Raw genomic sequence first — 22,880 nt, forward strand, 5'->3', positions numbered from 1 at the left:
AACTGAGCATCGGTGAGCAGGTTATTGGTGAGTTAGTGCCGCTTGATAGCGCTGTCGACGACACCTTCCATCACTTTGATGACGATTGAGAGTAGACTGATGGGGTGGTAATTGGCTGGATTGGATTTGTCCTGCTTTTTGTGGACAGGACATACCTGGGCAATTTTCCACGTCGGGTAGATGCCAGTGTTGTAGCTGTACTGGAACAGCTTGGCTAGAGGCGCAGCTAGTTCTGGAGTACAAATCTTCAGCAGTACAGCTGGGATGTTGTCGGGGCCCATAGCCTTTGCTGTATCCACTGCACTCAGCCGTTTCTTGATATCACGTGGGGTGAATCGAATTGGCTGAAGACTGGCTTGTGTGATGGTGGGGATATCGGGAGGAGGCCGAGATGGATCATCCACTCGGCACTTCTGGCTGAAGATGGTTTGTCTTTTGCACTCACGTGCTGGACTCCGCCATCATTGAGGATGGGGATGTTTGCAGAGCCTCCTCCTCCCGTTAGTTGTTTAATTGTCCACCACCATTCATGACTGGATGTGGCAGGACTGCAGAGCTTTGATCTGATCCGTTGGTTGTGGAATCGCTTAGCTCTGTCTATAGCATGTTGCTTCTGCTGTTTAGCATGCATGTAGTCCTGAGTTGTAGCTTCACCAGGTTGGCACCTCATTTTTAGGTATGCCTGGTGCTGCTCCTGGCATGCTCTTCTACACTCCTCATTGAACCAGGGTTGATCCCCTGGCTTGTTGGTAATGGTAGAGTGAGGAATATGCCGGGCCATGAGGTTACAGATTGTGCTGGAATACAATTCTGCTGCTGCTGATGGCCCACAGCGCCTCATGGATGCCCAGTTTTGAGCTGCTAGATCTGTTCTGAATCTATCCCATTTAGTACGGTGGTAGTGCCACACAACACATTGGATGGTGTCCTCAGTGCGAAGATGGGACTTCATCTCCACGAGGACTATGCGGTGGTCACTCCTACCAATACTGTCATGGACAGATACATTTGCGACAGGTAGATTGGTGAGGACGAGGTCAAGTAAGTTTTTCCCTCATGTTGGTTCGCTCACCACCTGCCGCAGGCCCAGTCTAGCAGCTGTGTCCTTCAGGACTCGGCCAGCTCGGTCAGTAGTGGTGCTACCAAGCCACTCTTGATGATGGACATTGAAGTCCCCCACCCAGAGTACATTTGGTGCCCTTGCTACCCTCAGTGCTTCCTCCAAGTGGTGCTCAACATGGAGGAGGACTGATTCATCAGCTGAGGGAGGACGGTAGGTGGTAATCAGCAGGAGGTTTCCTTGCCCATGTTTGACCTGATGCCATGAGATTTCATGGGGTCCAGAGTCAATGTTGAGGACTCCCAGGGCCACTCCCTCCTGACTGTATATCACTGTACCGCCACCTCTGGTGGGTCTGTCCTGCCGGTGGGACAGGACATACCCAGGGATGGTGATGGAAGAGTCTGGGACGTTGGCTGAAAGGTATGATTCTGTGAGTGTGGCTATGTCAGGCTGTTGCTTGACTAGTCTGTGGGACATCTCTCCCAATTTTGGCACAAGTCCCCAGGTGTTCGTAAGGAGGACCTTGCAGGGTCGACTGGGCTTGGTTTGCCGTTGTCGTGTCCGGTTCCTTGTGGTCTGATGCCGGGTGGTCCGTCCGGTTTTATTCTTATTATGACTTTTGGTAGCGAGATTTTACAACTGAGTGGCTTGCTAGGCCATTTCAGAGGGCCTGGATCACATATAGGCCAGACCGGATAAAGACGGCAGGTTTCCTTCCCTAAAGGACATTAGTGAACCAGATGGGTTTTTACGACAATCCTGAGTTTAAGCAAGCTGTCATTTGCTTGGCTTTTAATTTTAGTTTTAAGTTTTCTTCCTGCAGTGGAAGATGTGGCAATACAAGAGCCAAGAAAACTTTTGGTTTTGCAAAAGGATTGACCTCACTGGCAGGGCTGTACCTGCCAGTGAATGGCCATCGTCTTTCCAGATTCTGTTTAGTCTACAGAGCTGTATCCTCCTCCCTCCCATACTTCTGGGTTTTTTTTTTATACTTTTCATTTATTTGCATTAAACAAACACAATTAAAGCAATGCTTCAATCAAAAGAACTTAAACACAGTTGAAACCAATATACCTTATTAACATACCAGTCACGATTGCAATGGGCCCTTGCCCTGGTGGTGATGACACATGACCACGCACAGTTCAAAGTTTATAATCGTGACTTTGTTTAGGAAATGCGGACCTTTTCAGAATTTGGGGGAGGGAGAGAAAGAATAGGAGAGCTCAGCTTGCCGACAACTAAATCAAAGTGATGGCCTTTGGCATCTAACAACAAATTGTAGCCATTTTGTTTGCTGTTGGTGGCACTTTGCTGCCAGTGATTTAGGGGGCAGAGGGAGGGGTGCGGAACTGCCTCTTGAGGTCGATAGCTGCTGGAGTCAGGGTGGTGTTGTAATATAAATGTGGGAAAGAGAGGTTTAACAAACACTCTGATTACCTTTCCCTCTTGTAAATTCTTTTCCCCCATTCCAATTACGTTTACTTTTGTTCTGTTAAAATGCCTCCCCCTCCCCCTCCCCCCAACCCAAAAAAAATTAAGAAGGAAACTAAAATCCAGAGTTATGGAACAAATTATTGAGGGCAAGAAAAAATGCATTTATTAATTTGTAGATTGAAAACCTAGTGACATTCTCTACACTTATGTTTAAGTAATTCTATCCTTTTTTTCCCTCTCTCGCTTCCTCCACGCTAAGCCTTCTAACTTGTCACCTTCAGTTCACAGTTCAGGTTGACAGATAGTTCCCTGGCTGTTTTTTGTGGTTGACCTGTTGGAAGGCACATGTGCAGTTTAGAAGTTGCCTGAATGCAGGCCACACAGCTGAGATAACAAACTTGAAAAAAGTTGGAGTACAAACATCAACCCAGAATGTGACCCAGCCTCAGGTTAGCCACTATTATACTGATTAAACGTCTATAAATATTAAGCTAAGGATTGTTAAGAGTCCTCCATTGCTTTATAGAACCATAGAAAAGAAACAGCACAGAAGGGGGCCATTCGGCCCATCGTCTCCATGCCGGCTCGAAGAACAACCAGGTGCCCATCCTAATCCCACCTTCCAGCACCTGGTCCGTAGCCCTGCAGCTTACAGCACTTTCGGTGCTTTTAAAAAGAGTTGAGGGTCCTTGCCTCTACCACCAATTCGGGCAGCGAATTCCATACATCCACCACCCTCTGGGTAAAAAAGTTTTTCCTCATGTCCCCTCTCATCCTTCTGCCAATCAGCTTAAATCTATGTCCTCTAGTTCTTGAACTCTCCGCTAGGAGAAACAGGTACTTCCTGTCTACTCTATCTAGGCCCCTCATAATTTTGTACACCTCAATCAAGTCTCCCCTCAGCCTCCTCTGCTCCAAGGAAAACAACCCCAGCATATCCAATCCCTCCCTATAGCTGCAATTTTCAAGCCCTGGCAACGTTCTTGTAAATCTTCTCTGCACTCTCCCCAGAGCAATTACGTCCTTCCTGTAATGTGGTGACCAGAACTGCGCACAATACTCCACCTGTGGCCTTACCAGCGTTTTCTTCAGTTCCATTATTACATCCCTGCTTTTGTATTCCATACCTCGGCTAATAACGGAGAGCAATTCCATATGCCTTCTTCACAACCTTATTTACCTGTACTGCCACCTTCAGGGACCTGTGCACATGCAATCCAAGGTCTCTCACTTCCTCTACCCCTCTACGTTTACTGTGTATTCCCTATTACTTTTTGCCCTCCCTAAGTGCATTACCTCACACTTCTCCGGGTTGAATTCCATTTGCCACTTTTCCGCCCACTCCACCAACCCATTGATATCTTCTTGGCGTCTGCAGCTATCCTCTTCACTATCAACTACACGGCCAATTTTTGGGACGTCTGCAAATTTGCCAATTTATCGTTGTCTTCATTTTTCTTAGTGGCTAAGATGCTCTTTTCACAGTGCTTGGGTTATGGATTAGAACCTTCCAGTTGTCTGGTTCTCAATCTACTAATTGCAAATGCAATGAGTTTCATACATTCTTGGGATCTGTACAGAAAATGCAACTCCTACATGCTAAGTCAAAGCCCTGCTGCTTACTTGTGTTCTTAGAATCGTACAGCACGGAAGGAGGCTATTCAGCCCATCGTGCCCATGCCAGCGCTTTGAAAGAGCTATCCAATTAGTCCCACTCCCCTGCTCTTTTCCCATAGCTCTGCAAAACTTTCTTTTTCAAGTATTTATCCAATTCCTTTTTCAAAGTTACCATTGAATCTGCTTCTACCACCCTTTCCAGATCAAGGCTGGTAGAAGTAGGGAACCTTGGATGACTCGGGAGATTGAGGCCCTAGTCAAAAAGAAGAAGGAGGCATATGACATGCATAGGCAGCTGGGATCAAGTGGATCCCTTAAAGAGTATAGAGATTGCCGGAGTAGAGTTAAGAGAGAAATCAAGAGGGCAAAAAGGGGACATGAGATTGCTTTGGCAGATAAGGCAAAGGAGAATCCAAAGAGCTTCTACAAATACATAAAGGGCAAAAGAGTAACTAGGGAGAGAGTAGGGCCTCTTAAGGATCAACAAGGTCATCTATGTGCGGAACCACAAGAGATGGGTGAGATCCTGAATGAATATTTCACATCGGTATTTACGGTTGAGAAAGGCATGGATGTTAGGGAACTTGGGGAAATAAATAGTGATGTCTTGAGGAGTGTACATATTACAGAGACGGAGGTGCTGGAAGTCTTAACGCGCATCAAGGTAGATAAATCTCCGGGACCTGATGAAATGTATCCCAGGACGTTATGGGAGGTTAGGGAGGAAATTGCGGGTCCCCTAGCAGAGATATTTGAATCATCGACAGCTACATGTGAGGTGCCTGAAGATTGGAGGGTAGCAAATGTTGTGCCTTTGTTTAAGAAGGGCGGCAGGGAAAAGCCTGGGAACTACAGACCAGTGAGCCTGACATCTGTAGTGGGTAAGTTGTTAGAGGGTATTCTGAGGGACAGGATCTACAGGCATTTGGAGAGGCAGGGACTGATTAGGAACAGTCAGCATGGTTTTGTGAGAGGAAAATCATGTCTCATGAATTTGATTGAGTTTTTTGAAGGGGTAATCAAGAAGATAGATGAGGGCTGTGCAGTAGACGTGGTCTACATGGACTTCAGCAAAGCCTTTGACAAGGAACCGCATGGTAGGTTGTTACACAAGGTTAAATCTCACGGGATCCAAGGTGAGGTAGCCAATTGGATACAAAATTGGCTTGACGACAGAAGACAGAGGGTGGTTGTAGAGGGTTGTTTTTCAAACTGGAGGCCTGTGTCCAGCGGTGTGCCTCAGGGATCGGTGCTGGGTCTGCTGTTATTTGTTATTTATATTAATGATTTGGATGAGAATTTAGGAGGCATGGTTAGTAAATTTGCAGATGACACCAAGATTGGTGGCATTGTGGACAGTGAAGAAGGTTATCTAGGATTGCAACGGGATCGTGATAAATTGGGCAAGTGGGCCGATGAATGGCAGATGGAGTTTAATTTAGATAAATGTGAGGTGATGCATTTTGGTAGATCGAATCGGGCCAGGACCTACTCCGTTAATGGTAGGGTGTTGGGGAGAGTTATAGAACGAAGAGATCTAGGAGTACAGGTTCATAGCTCCTTGAAAGTGGAGTCACAGGTGGATAGGGTGGTGAAGAAGGCATTCGGCATGCTTGGTTTCATTGGTCAGAACATTGAATACAGGAGTTGGGATGTCTTGTTGAAGTTGTACAAGACATTAGTAAGGCCACACTTGGAATACTGTGTACAGTTCTGGTCACCCTATTATAGAAAGGATATTATTAAACTAGAAAGAGTGCAGAAAGGATTTACTAGGATGCTACCGGGACTTGATGGTTTGACTTATAGGGAGAGGTTGGATAGACTGAGACTTTTTTCCCTGGAGAGTAGGAGGTTAAGGGGTGATCTTCTAGAAGTCTATAAAATAATGAGGGGCATAGATAAGGTAGATAGTCAAAATCTTTTCCCAAAGGTAGGGGAGTCTATAATGAGGGGGCATAGATTTAAGGTGAGAGGGGAGAGATACAAAAGGGTCCAGAGGGGCAATTTTTTCACTCAAAGGGTGGTGAGTGTCTGGAACGAGCTGCCAGAGGCAGTAGTAGAGGCGGGTACAATTTTGTCTTTTAAAAAGCATTTACAAGCAGTCTTTTAAAAAGCAGTTACATGGGTAAGATGGGTATAGAGGGATATGGGCCAAGTGCAGGCAATTGGGACTAGCTTAGTGGTACAAACTGGGCGACATGGACATGTTGGGCCGAAGGGCCTGTTTCCATGTTGTAACTTCTATGATTCTATATAAAGTATCCAGCAGAGGGGAGAAAGTCAATTCAAATTATATTGTTTAGGATTTTTTGATGAAACCTCGCCAGTCGTAATATTCAGTTAGCACACTTGGCGATCAAATAAAGAAAACACATGCAAGGAAAAATCAGGCCACTTTGCTGTGGTTGTTGCTTAAAATTATTCTTCCATAATGAAAAAATCAGGACCCCCTCAACCACTGGTGTTCATCAGTTTTAAATGGCTCAAAACTGGCCCTAAACCCACCAGAATGGTAAAGTGCGACTAGTACCCTTGGTCAGTCCATTTGCATATTTATTCACAGACCCAACATGCAGATTTGGTCAGGTGTGGAAAGCACACTGCTGGTGGCAGCAGAGAATTACACCAAGGTGAGGATAATTAAAAGACAGTGTCACTGCTAAGAAGACAAAAATTCTGAAAGCCTTTTGAAACAAAGAAATTGCACTTATACATCACTTTTCATGTTTTCAGAATATCCCAAAGTGTTTCGCAGCCAATGAATGACTTCTATAGTAGAGTCACTGTTGTTTTGAAGCCACACAGTGCAACCAATTTCTGCACAGCAAGGTCTCACAATGCAGTGAATGAACAGTTAATCTGTTTTTTGGAGGTGTTAGTTCAGGGATAAATATTGGCCAGGACACTGGGAGAACTGCCTTGCTTTTTTCTTCACTCAAGAGGGCAGACGGGGCTTTAGCTTAACTTTCCAACCGAAAGATGGCACATTCAACAATAAAGTGTTAGCAGTAAGAGTGATACCACTGAGCCAAGGCTCTGAAGGGGCAGGAGATTAAGAAATGATATGCCATAGGAATCTGTGTACAGGCATAAGTCTGCAGGTACATGACGGAGCAGCCCAGCACCTGAACCCCTGTTTGACAGTTGCAGAGGTGGAAGTGGAGTGGTGCTGCATGAAGTGCTGGTCAGGAGGTTCGCCCTCTGTGGCAGCATTCCTATAAATGTGCTTTGCAGTATACCTGAAAGGAGGTAGAGACAGGCTTGAGGCTGCAGCCACTGGCAGTGCCGGCCCTTTCATGCTTGTTAGCAGCAGGTGTCCTTAGAGGCATAGCCTGGACCCTGTGAAGACCGTTTCCCACAATCATTGATGGGTCACTGAGACAATGCCTAAACATGTGATTGGTGGTATCTTGGTGGATGTGGCCAATTAGACTTTGCCAGCTGGTCATTTTGGCACTGCCGTCTTTCATATTGTGCCACATAAAGCATGACTTATAATTGAGGTCCCTCTGAAGAAGTTTCCGGCATAACATTTAGTTAGACATGAATCTCTGCCAGAAAGCCTGCTGTCACAACCTACCTTCAGAGTTGGAGCCTTTGCCTGCCAAAGCCAGGTATGTTCACCTCAGTTTGCAAGAAGGGTTGTGCAGATGCCAGAGGGTGGACAGGGTTGTGTTCTTGCAGTCTGACCTGCTTGGCATCTGCTCAGTGTTTCTCCTATTCATCTTCCAAACACCTTAAATGGGGAGATTCCCATTGTAAATCCAGTAATGCAGCTGGGAGCGAAAATAACCAATTAGCACAAGGGATTATTAGAAACTATATGCCAACTGAAAAAAAAACAAAATTAAGATAGGCCAGAAATGGCCAAAAATTATTGAATAAATTTTCTTCGCCTTTAAATGTTCTTCTATACGTTGCTCAGTGCTTAGCGACCCTGCATACCCCATTTGTACGGACAATAATTAGAAATGATGTGTGCCCTGTGTACTCTGGAAAATAACATTATCATACTATTTACAGTATTCTGCCTGCTCACCCACAAAATGCAGATCATGTGTAAAAAAAAAAGACAGGAGTAGAAATTGATCTTGGACAGTAGCGCGAAACGGTGGGGAGAATCGCCTGTTACACTCCCCGCCCGTTACACGACTCCATTGACTTCAATAGAACTGAATATTGCTGGGCGGCCGGTGCAATGCCCCTTCCCTACCCCCTGTTTCGAGCTTCAGCCCAAGATCAATTTCTAGCCCAGATGCTGGTGCACAATGCAATGGCAGGAAATTAGCCCCCTTAACTTCTGAATCACGGATATTCCATTATCTTCTAGTAATACTCCCCGGACTATGCTGAGCAGGTAGTGCGATGTCTAATCTGTGCGTAGATACAGCTTGTGTTTTAGTGTTGCTGCCATTGCTCGGAAAGTGCCTAGCCTAGTGGCCATCATACCATTCTCTCTCCTGCACTATTTTCACATTAATCTGTTTATGAGACATGGGAAATGGTGAGTTTGTTGGCTGTTTTACTGTGACGGAGAGAAGGACACAGCAGTAGAGTTAGCTCTGCTGAGTACGTGCTGGTGCTGATCTACAGTTTCATTAGGTTCCTTTTTGGCGGAACACTGGTGACTGTGGTATGTCTGAAATGTACATTTGTTTACTGGGTGGAGGAAAGAAAATGGACCGCTGTCTGGAATTGAAACTTTTCTGAATAGGCCATTTGTAACCAGTTTAGAGGAAGTAAAATGCTGCAGGACTGCTGCATAGTTTATGTTTAGAAGATAATGAAAGTATTTGGGTTTTCAAAAATATATAATTTGTTTGAAATTACAAGCCAACATGCTTCAGTTTTCAGAATAATGTGTTAAGTGACTCAACAGTGAATTTGTGAAACTATTCTTTTGGGATAGAATTTTTTTTTCTGGAAGTATGAGAGGGTAGGGTATACTTTTCTTGTGCACACGCAGCTCGAATTTCCTTGAGTTGAAGAAAAGCCAATAGTATTAGTGAATAAAACCAACTACTGGATCTAATATGTCTTGCCTTCCTGTTAAATTCAACACAGGAGTTTTAAATGTGGAATTTTTCTGTACTGAGGAGGTACTTTATTGGTTGGAGAAGGAGGAAAGCTGTGTGTCACTTCAGTGCCAAAAATGTTGCAGACCACCAACACAGCGACGCATTTCAAAGTAATTTGTGCTGTTCTATTGCAATCTTTGGCCCAAAGCAATTTTCAGTGAATGCAGCAGTCCTTTAATAATTCAGCCTACTTTTCCAATTATTACAAAATTTCTCTTTTTTTTAATACATTTTTTGTTTGTTTGTTGTTACAGAGATGAGTTTCTCAGAAATGAAAATGACTGTGAAATAATATGCTTTTTTAAAAAAACTGCATGCTATTGAAAGGATGTGCTGGAATGTGCATGATTTAACATTTTCCAACAGCAGAATCTTTTAATTTAAAAAAAAATGCAACTTGACTTTTTTATATAAAAGGAAAGGCTCAATGATGAAATAGCTTAGCTCTTTGGACTGCAGTTTTCAAAATTTTTGTACTGGCAACATTTGGGAATCAGTTCAATTTAAACTTTATTTCTAAATTTCCACAATGGTTATACTGTTAATATAATGCAGTCAATCATTCCTCGTAAAATACTGTGCGCAGTTATAATCCTTTATAGCATTGAGTACATTGAACAAAAGCCTTATTTCTTACTCTCCCTTGCAGTTATGTATTGGTATGCTGCAGCACCTAGTCATATTTCTCTCCCTCACCCTCTTTCCACCCCACCTCCACTTCATTTTTTTAAGGTAAAATTTTGTGCTTATTCAGTTGAGTGAAGTCGGTGCTTAGGAATGGCATCCAGTGTCAGCATTAAAAGACACTTAAGGTTGTGGGTGAACAGAGAGAGCTAGGGGTTCAAGAACATGATTTCCTGGAAGTGTGAGTGCTGTTAAATAAAGGCTTAAAAAGGCCAACAGCATTTTGGGTTTTATAAATAGAGCCATAATCTACAACAGTAAAAGATTAATGATAAATTTGTTTTTTAAAAAAAAGCATTCCATAAGCCACAGTTATTGTACTGTGTACATTTTTAGATACCCCATTATAGAAAGGACATTAGTTATGAGGAGAGATGAGAAACTGGGACTATTCCCACTAGAACAGAGAAGGCTAAGAGGAGATTTAATGGAGGTTTTTAAAATTATGAAGGCTTTTCATAGAGTGAATACGGAAAGACTACTTAATCTGAGGTGTCAATAACAAAGTACATCAATTTAAAATTATAACAGAGAAAGGAAAGGAGAAATTTTATTGCACAGGGTTGTTGAAGCATTGAATGCTTGACCACAGGGAGTGGCTCAGGCAGTGACCATTACATCTTTTGAAGAAAAATTGGAAAATATTTGAAGCAGAGGAACTATTCTCAACAGTTCCTGCTGGGGAACGAGGTCCACTTATATCTCCTTTCCAGAAGCTGTACCTTTTCTATATCCTGTCCCCTCAGAGGTACATTCCCTGAGCGATTAATAATTACTGCACTCAGTAATTTGCATACTGAATTTAACATTGTCTCAAAATAATCTACCAAAACCTCTTTCAATTGGCAGATCTTACCACGTCGACTGTTGGCCCAAAGCAAATAATATCTTTATTTATAATTAAATTGCATGAATTACAAGAAGTGGCATACGAAAAAGTACAATAGGAATATAAATGCTTTGAGAAAATCTGTAATGGGCCAATTGCCTCTCATAAGAAGGTTTGTTTATGAAACCCGCAGGGAGGATTCTGCAGTCCATAGTTCCAGTTTCTGGCGTGGCAAATTCAGTTAGTTTAGTCTTGTAAAGCTTTCTGTGTCACCGTATCCTATCCCTCAAGCAGGGATTGAAACTGCCTTGTTCAGACCAGGCTCCACATTGCAGAAACACTCCTGCCCTGTTTTCATGCTCTTGGTTTTAACCCATTAGTTGTGAAATCTAGCATTTCTGCTAACTTCTTTTGATGAAGATTCTCAAAGAAACTTTAACAATACTTCATATATATTTGCAATACAAATACAATGATTCATATGTTCGAATACAAGTCTGCACCAATAATGCAAAACTATACAATGGGGCAAATACTTTCTCATCAAAGAAACAGTGCTTGAACTAGTTTGTTTTTTTAAGTGAATGAAATGGGATAGTTAAAACTGACGTAGAATTTGGTTGCAGATTTCACGATACTGGCTCTGCATCTGCACCATTAGCCAGCTTTGAAGTAGTGGCGGAGCCCTAAATAAAGTCAGTCCATGAGTCGTCAAACCCAGTAGGGATGCCTATATGATCTGCAAAAGACATTTTAGTTTCTCACTATATTAGCATTTCAACATAGTTTTCAATCATTACATTATGTAAGTTTCCGATTGAGCTTAAATACATCTTATAGGTACCATTTAGCTAGAGCTTTTTTCATTTATTTCTAAACACATGGCTTGGCATAAATCCTATTAAAATTTATCAGTATGTCATTTGCAACTGACATCACGATGCATAGCCACCCACGTCATCCTCCCCTGCAAAATTACTGTTGGTGATATTAGAATATAACACATAAATTAAACATTCCTTTGTCTGCTACTTCAACTGGGTTGTTAACCCGCTTAAATAGCAGATAAAGGAATGTCGTACAACAACAACAACTTGCATTTATATAGCGCCTTTAATGTAATAAAACGTCCCAAGGCGCTTCACAGGAGCGAATATCAAAAAAATTTGACACCGAGCCACATAAGGATATTAGGACAGGTGACCAAAAGCTTGGTCAAAGACGTAGTTTTAAGGAGCGTCTTAAAGGAGGAGAGAGAGGTTTGGGGAGGGAATTCCAGAGCTTAGGGCCTAGGCAGCTGAAGACATGGTGGCCAATGGTGGACCAAATAAAATTGGGGCTGCGCAAGAGGCCAGAATTGGAGGAGCTTTTATTCGTTCATGGGATGTGGGCGTCGCTGGCAAGGCCAGCATTTATTGCCCATCCTTAATTGCCCTTGAGAAGGTGGTGGTGAGCCACTTTCTTGAACCGATGCAGTCCGTGTGGTGAAGGTTCTCTCACAGTGCTGTTAGGTAGGGAATTCCAGGATTTTGATCCAGCGACGATGAAGTAACGGCGATATATTTCCAAGTCGGGATGGTGTGTGACTTGGAGGGGAACGTGCAGGTGGTGTTGTTCCCATGTGCCTGCTGCCCTTGTCTTTCTAGGTGGTAGAGGTCGCGGGTTTGGGAGGTGCTGTCGAAGAAGCCTTGACAAGTTGTTGCAGTGCATCCTGTGGATGGTGCACACTGCAGCCACGGTGCGCCAGTGGTGAAGGGAGTGAATGTTTAGGGTGATGGATGGGGTGCGAATCAAGTGGGCTGCTTTGTCCTGGATGGTGTCAAGCTTCTTGAGTGTTGTTGGGGCTGCACTCATCCAGGCAAGTGGAGAGTACTCCATCACACTCCTGACTTGTGCCTTGTAGATGGTGGAAAGGCTTTGGGGAGTCAGGAGGTGAGTCACTCGCTGCAGAATACCCAGCCTCTGACCTGCTCTTGTAGCCACAGTATTTATGTGGCTGGTCCAGTTAAGTTTCTGGTCAATGGTGATCCCCCAGGATGTTGATGGTGGGGATTAGGCGATGGTAATGCCGTTGAATGTCAAGGGGAGGTGGTTAGACTCTGTCATGTTGGAGATAGTCATTGTCTGGCGCGAATGTTACTTGCCACTTATCAACCCAAGCCTGAATGTTGTCTAGGTCTTGCAAGCATGTACTGCTTCATTATCTGAGGAGTTGCGAATGGAACTGAACACTGTGTCAGCGAACATCCCCATTTCTGACCTTATGATGGAGGGAAGGTCATTGATGTAGCAGCTGAAGATGGTTGGGCCTAGGACACCACCCTGAGGAACTCCTGCAGCAAAGTCCTGGGACTGAGATGATTGGCCTCCAACAACCACTACCATCTTCCTTTGTGCTGGGTATGACTCCAGCCACTGGAGAGTTTTCCCCCTGATTCCCATTGACTTCAATTTTACTAGGGCTCCTTGGTGCCACACTCGGTCAAATGGTGCCTTGTTGTCAAGGGCAGTCACTCTCACCTCACCTCTGGAATTCAGCTCTTTTGTCCATGTTTGGACCAAGGTTGCAAAGCGCAGAGATCTCGGAGGATTATAGGGCTGGAGGAGGCTACTGAGATAGGGAGGGGCGAGGCTATGAAGGGGTTTGAAAACAAGTACAAACGACTAAGTGTTGTACCCTGTTGTCGCAAACAGTTTCTAGGCTGTAGTATGTGTACTTATGTAAAAGACTATAGGAATTAGAAATTACAGCCTCACTACTGTGCAGATATTTTCCTATACCAGCATGTAATCAGCAATTTGATATTGTAAACATCTAAGAGAATAATTGGCTATGCAGGACCGTAGCAAGCCAGCAAGATGCCATGTGATGTGATCATAAATCCAAATAATTTTTGTACTTAATTTGCAACTTTCATTTGTGGGTTATAATTGGAATGTTTCATAATACTTTCAAATAAATGACAAATAGTGTTTTAAAAGAATAATACGAGAAATGTTTAGCCTGAAAAATGTCAGGTGAAGCAAGACTCTGTGCTGGTCAGAAATTTTCAATGTTCTTTTGCTGTTCTCTTTTCAAAAGGGATGTGGAGTAGCGAGATTGTTCGCTTACTGTTTAAAGCAATCTAGTATGTATTTGTAGTAATCGCATCTAAATGACCTGTAAAGCTAGAACTACGTTGTCCTCACTCAATTAAGTTTGCACAGCTGTTTTGTGACAGTAACTGCACTTGGAAAATGCAACTTTTTTTAACGTGTTCCTGGATATATCAAAGCAGAAACAACTAATTTTTAAAAATGTATGTTGAGGAACAGGGAAGAAGGAATTTAGAAAGTAGAATAAGAAAAGGAAAATTATGATGAAAATAGAGTGGAAAGAAGAATAATAAAGATAAAACAAGTAAGGAAATGTGATGCAAACGCAAACTACATTTTCACGTGGGATTTATGTTCCAAGAGTTCCAGACTTGTCAAAACTTCGTGATCACAGGTGCAGGGTGAAAATTGAAGGTTCTCAGTATCTTAACTGGACAACTATTTTAAAAAGCTTATTTTTCATGGAGTACCTATTTGGATGAAATACTCCACCTTCAACAATGCAATTCTAATGCTGAGTTCAGTCCTGATGGAGGGTCCTACCCAAAATGTTAATCATTCTTGTATCGATGCTGACTGGCTTGCTGTGCGTTGGCAACATTTCCTGGTTTTTATTGCTGAACACATTGCTTATTCTCATCCTTCTTAAACCAGATTTCTGATCTTTTGAATGTCTTCATTTCAGAAAATCTTCTAGTGCTGACCGTAGCAACGAGTGAAACAGATGGCTTCAAACGCTTTATGCAGACAGCAAAACATCTCAACTACACAGTCAAGGTAAGGGCTTGCTGTGCAGTTTCTCAAGAATGCTCAAGAGTTCTAAAGTTTCGAAGTGGTTTGTTGGTAACACAGTAGGCCAATCCATGTTTTAGGATATCGATCATCTGAAAATAATAGCAAAGGCGTGATCTAGATGATGTTAATGCTACATGTACACCTGCAATTTTCTATATATTTTCATATTTTTAATAGAACTTTTTTTGAATGGGAAGTGCTGAGCTGTGGAAATTGAGGGACTCCTTCTTGGAAGGGAGGGTAAATGGTATTTGAACTGGTGCAGTGCTCTGTCCTGTCAACATGCTTTAAGCTAAATGGCGAAGGAGGTAAAAATAATATCTAAAGATGAATAACTGCTTTAAATAGCTTTCCTTTATCCAAAACTTCCAATGCACAAGCTTTTTAAATGGCAATTCTGCAGCTTTTTTCTTGAAAGTTTGAGTTGGGCTGCATTTTTTCTCCAACTCCAACGGATTACACCTCAACAGGGCCGGGACCAATATCCTCAGGGGAAGGTTTGCTAGTGCTGTTGGGGAGGGTTTAAATTAGCTTGGCAAGGGGATGGGAACCTGAGCATTGATTCAGAGGGGAGAGGAAACAAAGGTTAGAAACTAGACAACAAAGGGGTTTGGCAGTGCTTAATGGTGTATATACCTCAATGCAAGGAGTCTAGTGAATAATGTGGAGATGCCGGTGATGGACTGGGGTTGACAATTGTAAACAATTTTACAACACCAAGTTATAGTCCAGCAATTTTATTTTAAATTCACAAGCTTTCGGAGGCTTCCTCCTTCGTCAGGTGAACGATGTGAAAAGGCAGATGAGCTGAGGGCACAGATAGACACGTGATACTTTAGCTATTTCTGAAACATGGCTTAAACAGGGGCAGGAATGGCAGCTCAACGTTCTTGGTTAAAGGGTTTTCAGACAAGATAGAGAGGGGGATAAAAAAGGTGAGGGGATAATATTGGTTAAAGAAACAATTACAGCTGTGAGGAGGGATGATATGTTAGAAGGATCATCAAATGAGACCATATGGGTTGAGCTAAAGAACAAAAAAGGGGCAATCACACTGCTGGGAGTGTACTATAGACCCCCCCAAACAGTCAGGGGGCGATAGAAGAGCAAATATGTAGGCAAATTCCTGAGAAGTGCAAAAACAATAGGGCAGTAATAGTAGGGGATTTCAGCTACCCCAATATTAACTAGGACATAACAGTGTAAAAGGTATAGAGGGCACAGAATTCTTAAAATGCATTCAGGAGAACTTTTTTAGCCAGTATGTGGCAAACCCAACAAGAGGGGGAGCAGTTCTGGATTTAGTTTTAGGGAATGAAGCTGGGCAGGTGAAAGGAGTATCAGTCGGAGAGCATTTTGGTGGTAGTGATCATAATTCAGTTAGATTTAACATAGTTATGGAAAAGGACAAAGATGGAACAGGAGTATAAGTTCTCAATTGGGGAAAGGCCAATTTTACTAAGCTGAGAAGCGATTTAGCAAAAGCAGACTGGAAACAGCTACTTAAGGAGTTCAGAGAAAACGTGTTCCCACAGGGAAAAAGGGCAAGACTGCCAAATCTAGAGCCCCTGGATGACGAGGAGCATACAGGGTAAGATAAGGCAAAAAAGGGAAGCTTATGTCAGATACAGAGAGCTCAATACTGTAGAAAGCCTAGGGGAGTATAGAAAGAGCAGGGGTGAAATTAAAAAGGAAATTAGGAAAGCAAAGAGAAGGCATGAAAAAATACTGGCAAGTAAAATTAAGGAAAACCCAAAAATGTTTTATGAATACATAAAGAGCAAGAGGATAACTACGGAAAGAGTAGGGCCTATTATTGACCAAAAAGGTAACCTATGTGTGGAGGCGGAAGATGTGGGTATGGTTCTTAATGAATACTTTGTGCCTGTCTTCACAAAAAAGGGGACGATACAGAGATTGTAGTTGAGGAGGAGGAGTGTGAAATATTGAATGGGATAAACATAATGAGAGAGGAAGTATTAACGGGTTTAGCATCTTTCAAAGTAGATAAATCGCCAGGCCCGGATGAAATGTATCCCAGGCTGTTAAGAGAAGTAAGGGAGGAAATAGCAGAGGCTCTGACCATCATTTTCCAATCCTCCTTGGCTACAGGCATGGTGCCGGAGAACTGCTAACGTTGTACTGTTGTTTAAAAAGGGAGAAAAGGATAGACCGAGTAATTACAGGTTAGTCAGTCTAACCCCGGTGGTGGGCAAATTATTGGAAACAATTCTGATAGACTGTATAAACCGTCATTTGGAAAGGCACGGATTAATGGCAAGGACAGTCAACATGGATTGTTAAGGGAAGGTCATGTCTGACTAACTTGATTGAATTTTTGAGGAGGTAACAAAGAGGGTCGATGAGGGTAATGCGTTTGATGTAGTCTACATGGATTTTAGCAAGGCTTTCGACTAGGTCCCACAAGGCAGGCTGGTCAAAAAAGTAAAAGCCCATGGGATCCAAGGGAAAGTGGCAAATTGGATCCAAAATTGGCTCAGTGGCAAGAAGCAAAGGGTAATGGTCGACGGGTGTTTTTGTGACTGGAAGGCTGTTTCCAGTGGGGTTCCGCTGGGCTCAGTACTAGGTCCCTTGCTTTTTGTGGTATATATTAATGATTTAGACTTAAATGTAGGGAGTATGATTAAGAAGTTTGCAGATGATACAAAAATTGGCTGTGTGCTTGATAGTGAGGAGAAAAGCTGTAGACTGCAGGAACATATCAATGGACTGGTCAGGTGGGCAGAAAAGTGGCAAATGGAATTCAATCTGGAGAATTGTGAGGTAATGCATTTGGGAGGTCAAACAAGGCAAGAGAATAGACAATAAATGGGAGGGTAATGAGAGGTGTAGAGGATGAGGAGCGTCCTTGGAGTGCATGTCCACAGATCCCTGAAGGTAGCAGGACAGGTAGATAAGGTGGTTAAGAAGGCATACTTATTTTCCTTTATTTACTTTATGTACTTTCCTTTATTAGCCGACTCATAGAATTTAAAGCAGGGAGGTTATGCTAGAACATTGGTTAGACCACAGCTTGAATACTGCGTATATTTCTGGTCACCACATTACAGGAAAGATGTGATTGCACTAGAGGGTTTTTTTAAAATTTATTCGTTCATGGGATGTGGGCGTCGCTGGCGAGGCCGGCATTTATTGCCCATCCCTAATTGCCCTTGAGAAGGTGGTGGTGAGCCGCCTTCTTGAACTGTTGCAATCCGTATGGTGAAGGTTCTCCTACAGTGCTGTTAGGAAGGGAGTTCCAGTATTTTGACCTAGTGACGATGAAGGAACGGCGATATATTTCCAAGTCGGGATGGTGTGTGACTTGGAGGGGAACGTGCAGGTGGTGTTGTTCCCATGTGCCTGCTGCTCTTGTCCTTCTAGGTGGTAGAGGTCGCGGGTTTGGGAGGTGCTGTCGAAGAAGCCTTGGCGAGTTGCTGCAGTGCATCCTGTGGATGGTACACACTGCAGCCACGGTGCGCCGGTGGTGAAGGGAGTGAATGTTTAGGGTGGTGGATGGGGTGCCAATCAAGCGGGCTGCTTTATCTTGGATGGTGTCGAGCTTCTTGAGTGTTGTTGGAGCTGCACTCATCCAAGCAAATGGAGAGTATTCCATCACACTCCTGACTTTTGCCTTGTAGATGGTGGAAAGGCTTTGGTACAGAGAAGGTTTACGAAGATGTTGCCAGGACTGGAGAATTTTAGCTATGAGGAAAAATTGGATAGGCTGGGGTTGTTTTCATTGGAACAGAGGAGGCTGAGGGGTGATTTAATTGAGGTGTATAAAATTATGAGGGGCCTAGATAGAGTGGATAGGAAGGACCTATTTCCCTTAGCAGAAAGGTCAATCACCAGCGAGCAAAGGTTTAAAGTAATTGGTAAAAGGATTAGAGGGGAGCTGAGGAAAACTCTTTTCACCCAGAGAGTGGTGGGGGGCTGAAACTCACTACCTGAAAGGGTGGTAGAGGCAGAAACCCTCATCACATTTAAAAAGTACTTGGATATGCACTTGAAGTGCCATCACCTAAAAGGTGACGCTCCAAGCACTGGAAAGTGGGATTAGGCTAGATAGCTCTTTTTCGACTGGCACTGTCTACAGACCGGTGAGCCTGACATCTGTAGTGGGTAAGTTGTTAGAGGGTATTCTGAGAGACAGGATCTACGGGCATTTGGAGAGGCAGGGACTGATTAGGAACAGTCAGCATGGTTTTGTGAGAGGAAAATCATGTCTCACGAATTTGATTGAGTTTTTTGAAGGGGTAACCAAGAAGATAGATGAGGGCTGTGCAGTAGACGTGGTCTACATGGACTTCAGCAAAGCCTTTGACAAGGTACCGCATGGTAGGTTGTTACATAAGGTTAGATCTCACGGGATCCAAGGTGAGGTAGCCAATTGGATACAAAATTGGCTTGACGACAGAAGACAGAGGGTGGTTGTAGAGGGTTGTTTTTCAAACTGGAGGCCTGTGACCAGCGGTGTGCCTCAGGGATCGGTGCTGGGTCCGCTGTTATTTGTTATTTATATTAATGATTTGGATGAGAATTTAGGAGGCATGGTTAGTAAATTTGCAGATAACACCAAGATTGGTGGCATTGTGGACAGTGAAGAAGGTTATCTAGGATTGCAACGGGATCTTGATAAATTGGGCCAGTGGGCCGATGAATGGCAGATGGAGTTTAATTTAGATAAATGTGAGGTGATGCATTTTGGTAGATCGAATCGGGCCAGGACCTACTCCGTTAATGGTAGGGCGTTGGGGAGAGTTATAGAACAAAGAGATCTAGGAGTACAGGTTCATAGCTCCTTGAAAGTGGAGTCACAGGTGGATAGGGTGGTGAAGAAGGCATTCAGCATGCTTGGTTTCATTGGTCAGAACATTGAATACAGGAGTTGGGATGTCCTGTTGAAGTTGTACAAGACATTAGTAAGGCCACACTTGGAATACTGTGTACAGTTCTGGTCACCCTATTATAGAAAGGATATTATTAAACTAGAAAGAGTGCAGAAAAGAGGATGCTACCGGGACTTGATGGTTTGACTTATAGGGAGAGGTTGGATAGACTGAGACTTTTTTCCCTGGAGAGTAGGAGGTTTAGGGGTGATCTTATAGAAGTCTATAAAATAATGAGGGGCATAGATAAGGTAGATAGTTAAAATCTTTTCCCAAAGGTAGGGGAGTCTATAACGAGGGGGCATAGATTTAAGGTGAGAGGGGAGAGATACAAAAGGGTCCAGAGGGGCAATTTTTTCACTCAAAGGGTGGTGAGTGTCTGGAACGAGCTGCCAGAGGCAGTGGTAGAGGCGGGTACAATTTTGTCTTTTAAAAAGCATTTGGACAGTTACATGGGTAAGATGGGTATAGAGGGATATGGGCCAAGTGCAGGCAACTGGGACTAGCGTAGTGGTATAAACTGGGCGACATGGACATGTTGGGCCGAAGGGCCTGTTTCTATGTTGTAAACTTCTATGATGTGCCGGATGGCCTCCTTCTGTGCCGTAAATTTTCTATATTTCTTCTCTGTTTCTAACTTCCTGCCCTATAAAACCAGACAAAACTGAGCTGAAACTTTCTTACGATGTGCAACAGCTACAGAGGTAAGTATCATCATTAAGTATATATGGGGCTATGTTATGCAAGTGTATCTGTGATGAATGCAGTGGAAAATAAGAACATAAGAAATAGGAGCAGGAGCAGCCCATATGACCCCTCGAGCCTGCTCCACCATTCAATCAGATCATGGCTGATCTTCGACCTCAGCTCCACTTTTGCGCCCGATCCCCATATCCCTTGATTCCCCTAGAGTCCAGAAATCTATTTATCTGAGCCTTGAATATATTCAATGAATCAGCATCCACTGCCCTCTGGGGTAGAGAATTCTAAATATTCACAACCCCTCTGTGTGAAGAAATTCCCCCTCATCTCAGTCTTGAATGGCTGATCCCTTATCCTGCGACTGTGCCCCCTAGTTCTAGACTCTAGCCAGGGAAACAAACTCTCAGCATCTATCCTGTCAAGCCCCCTCATAATCTTAGATGTTTCAATGAGATCACCTCTCATTCTTCTAAACTCCAGAGAGAATAGGCCCATTCTACTCAACCTCTCTTCATAGGACAACCCTCTCATCCCAGTAATTAATCTAGTGAACCTTTGTTGCACTCCCTCTAAGGCAAGTCTATCCCTCCTAAGATAGAGACCAAAATATTGTCGCAGTATTCCAGGTGAGGTCTCATCAATGCCCTGTACAACTACAATAAGACTTCTTTACTCTTGTACTTCAACCCCCTTACAATAAAGGCCAACATGCCATTTGCTTTCCTAATTGCCTGCTGTACCTGCACACTAACTTTTTTGTTTCTTGTATAAGGATACCCAAGTCTCTCTGAACACCAACATTTAATAATTTCTCACCATTTTAAAAAAGATTCAGTTTTTCTATTCTTCCTACCAAAGTGACTAACCTCACATTTCCCCACATTACACTCCATGTGACACCTTCTATTCGATACGGAGGAAGGACAGGCAAAAAGGAAAAGGAGGTGGGGTGGCATTGTTAGTAAAGGATGAAATCAGAGCAATAGTGAGAAAGGATATTGGCTCAGAAAATCAAGATGTAGAATCAGTCTGGGTGGAGTTAAGAAGCACCAAGGGGCAGAAAACACCGGTGGGAGTTGTCCATAGGCCTCTAAACAGTAGTGGTAATGTAGGGGATGGGATCAAACAGGAAATTAGAGATGTATGTAACAAGGGTACCACAGTAATCATGGGTGACTTTAATCTGCATATAGACTGGCCAAACCAAATTAGCAATAATGCTGTAGAGGATGAATTCCTGGAGTGTGCACGAGATGGTTTTTTAGACCAGTACGTTGAGGGAACATGCTATCCTAGATTGCCTGTTGTGCAATGAGAAGGGGTTAATTAATAATCTTGTGCGGGAGCCTTTAGGGAAAAGTGACGATAACATGATAGAATTCTTCATTAAGATGGAAAGTAAAATAATCCAATCTGAAACTAGGGTCCTAAATCTAAACAAAGGAAACTACGAAGGTATGAGGAGTGAGTTGGCTATGATAGATTGGGAAACTTCATTAAAAGGCATGATGGTGGATAGGCAATGGCTAACATTTAAGGAAGGAATGCATGAATTGCAACAATTACACATTCCTTTCTGGCACAAAAACACAAAAGGAAAAACGGCCCAACCATGGCTAACAATAGAAATTAGGATAGTATTAGATCCAAAGAGGAATCATATAAAGTTGCCAGAAAAAGTAGCAAGCCTGAGAATTGGGAGCAGTTTAGAATTCAGCAAAAAAGGACCAAGAGATTGATTAAGAGGGGAAATATAGAGTATGAGAGTAAACTTGCAAGGAACATAAAAGTGGACTGTAAAAGCTTCTACAAGTATTTAAAAAGAAAAAGATTAGTGAAGACAAATGTAGGTCCCTTACAGTCAGAAACAGGAGAATTTATAATGGGGAACAAGGAAATGGCAGAGCAATTAAACAAATACTTTGGTTCTGTCTTCACAGAAGAGGACACAAATAACTTCCCAGAAATGCTAGGGAACCAAGGGACAAGTGAGAAGGAGGAATTAAAGGAAATTAGTATTAGTAAAACAATAGTGCTGGAGAAATTAATGGGACTGAAAGCCAATAAATCCCCAGGGCCTGATAATCTGCATCCCAAAGTACTAAAAGAGGTAGCCATGGAAATACTGGATGCATTGGTTGTCATCTTCTAAAATTCTATAGATTATGGAACGGTTCCTGCAGATTGGAAGGTGGCAAATGTAACCCCACTATTTAAAAAAGGAGAGAGAGAGAGAAAACAGGGAACTACAGACCGGTTAGCCTAACATCAGTCGTAGGCAAAATGCTAGAGTCTATTATAAAGGATGTGATAACAGGACACTTAGAAAATATCAACGAGATTTGACAAAGTCAACATGGATTTATGAAAGGGAAATCATGTTCGACAAACATACTGGAGTTTTTTGAGGATGTAACTGGTAGAATAGATAAGGGAGAACCAGTGGATGTGGTTTATTTGGATTTTCAGAAGGCCTTTGATAAAGTCCCACATAAGAGGTTAGTGTGCAAAATTAAAGCACATGGGATTGGGGGATAATATACTGGCATTGATTGAAAATTGGTTAACAGACAGGAAACAGAGAGTAGGAATAAATGGTTCTTTTTCGGGGTGGCAGGCAGTGACTAGTGGGGTACCGCAGGGATCAGTGCTCGGGCCCCAGCTATTCACAATATATATCAATG

The 22,880-nt window shown here is 43.0% G+C and overlaps 1 protein-coding gene across 2 annotated transcripts in view; it reads left to right on the forward strand.

The window, feature by feature from the left end:
- The window catches only part of plod2 (procollagen-lysine, 2-oxoglutarate 5-dioxygenase 2), a 158,908-nt gene that overhangs the window by 40,850 nt on the left and 95,178 nt on the right, over positions 1-22,880 (forward strand). For both annotated transcript variants that reach the window (XM_067995028.1, XM_067995027.1), the window contains exon 2: positions 14,493-14,584. In XM_067995028.1, the coding sequence (XP_067851129.1) occupies positions 14,493-14,584 (92 nt within the window). The remainder of the gene's footprint in view (positions 1-14,492; positions 14,585-22,880) is intronic.

This window comes from Heptranchias perlo, chromosome 13 (assembly GCF_035084215.1).
Source record: "Heptranchias perlo isolate sHepPer1 chromosome 13, sHepPer1.hap1, whole genome shotgun sequence".
Classification (NCBI taxonomy): domain Eukaryota; kingdom Metazoa; phylum Chordata; class Chondrichthyes; order Hexanchiformes; family Hexanchidae; genus Heptranchias; species Heptranchias perlo.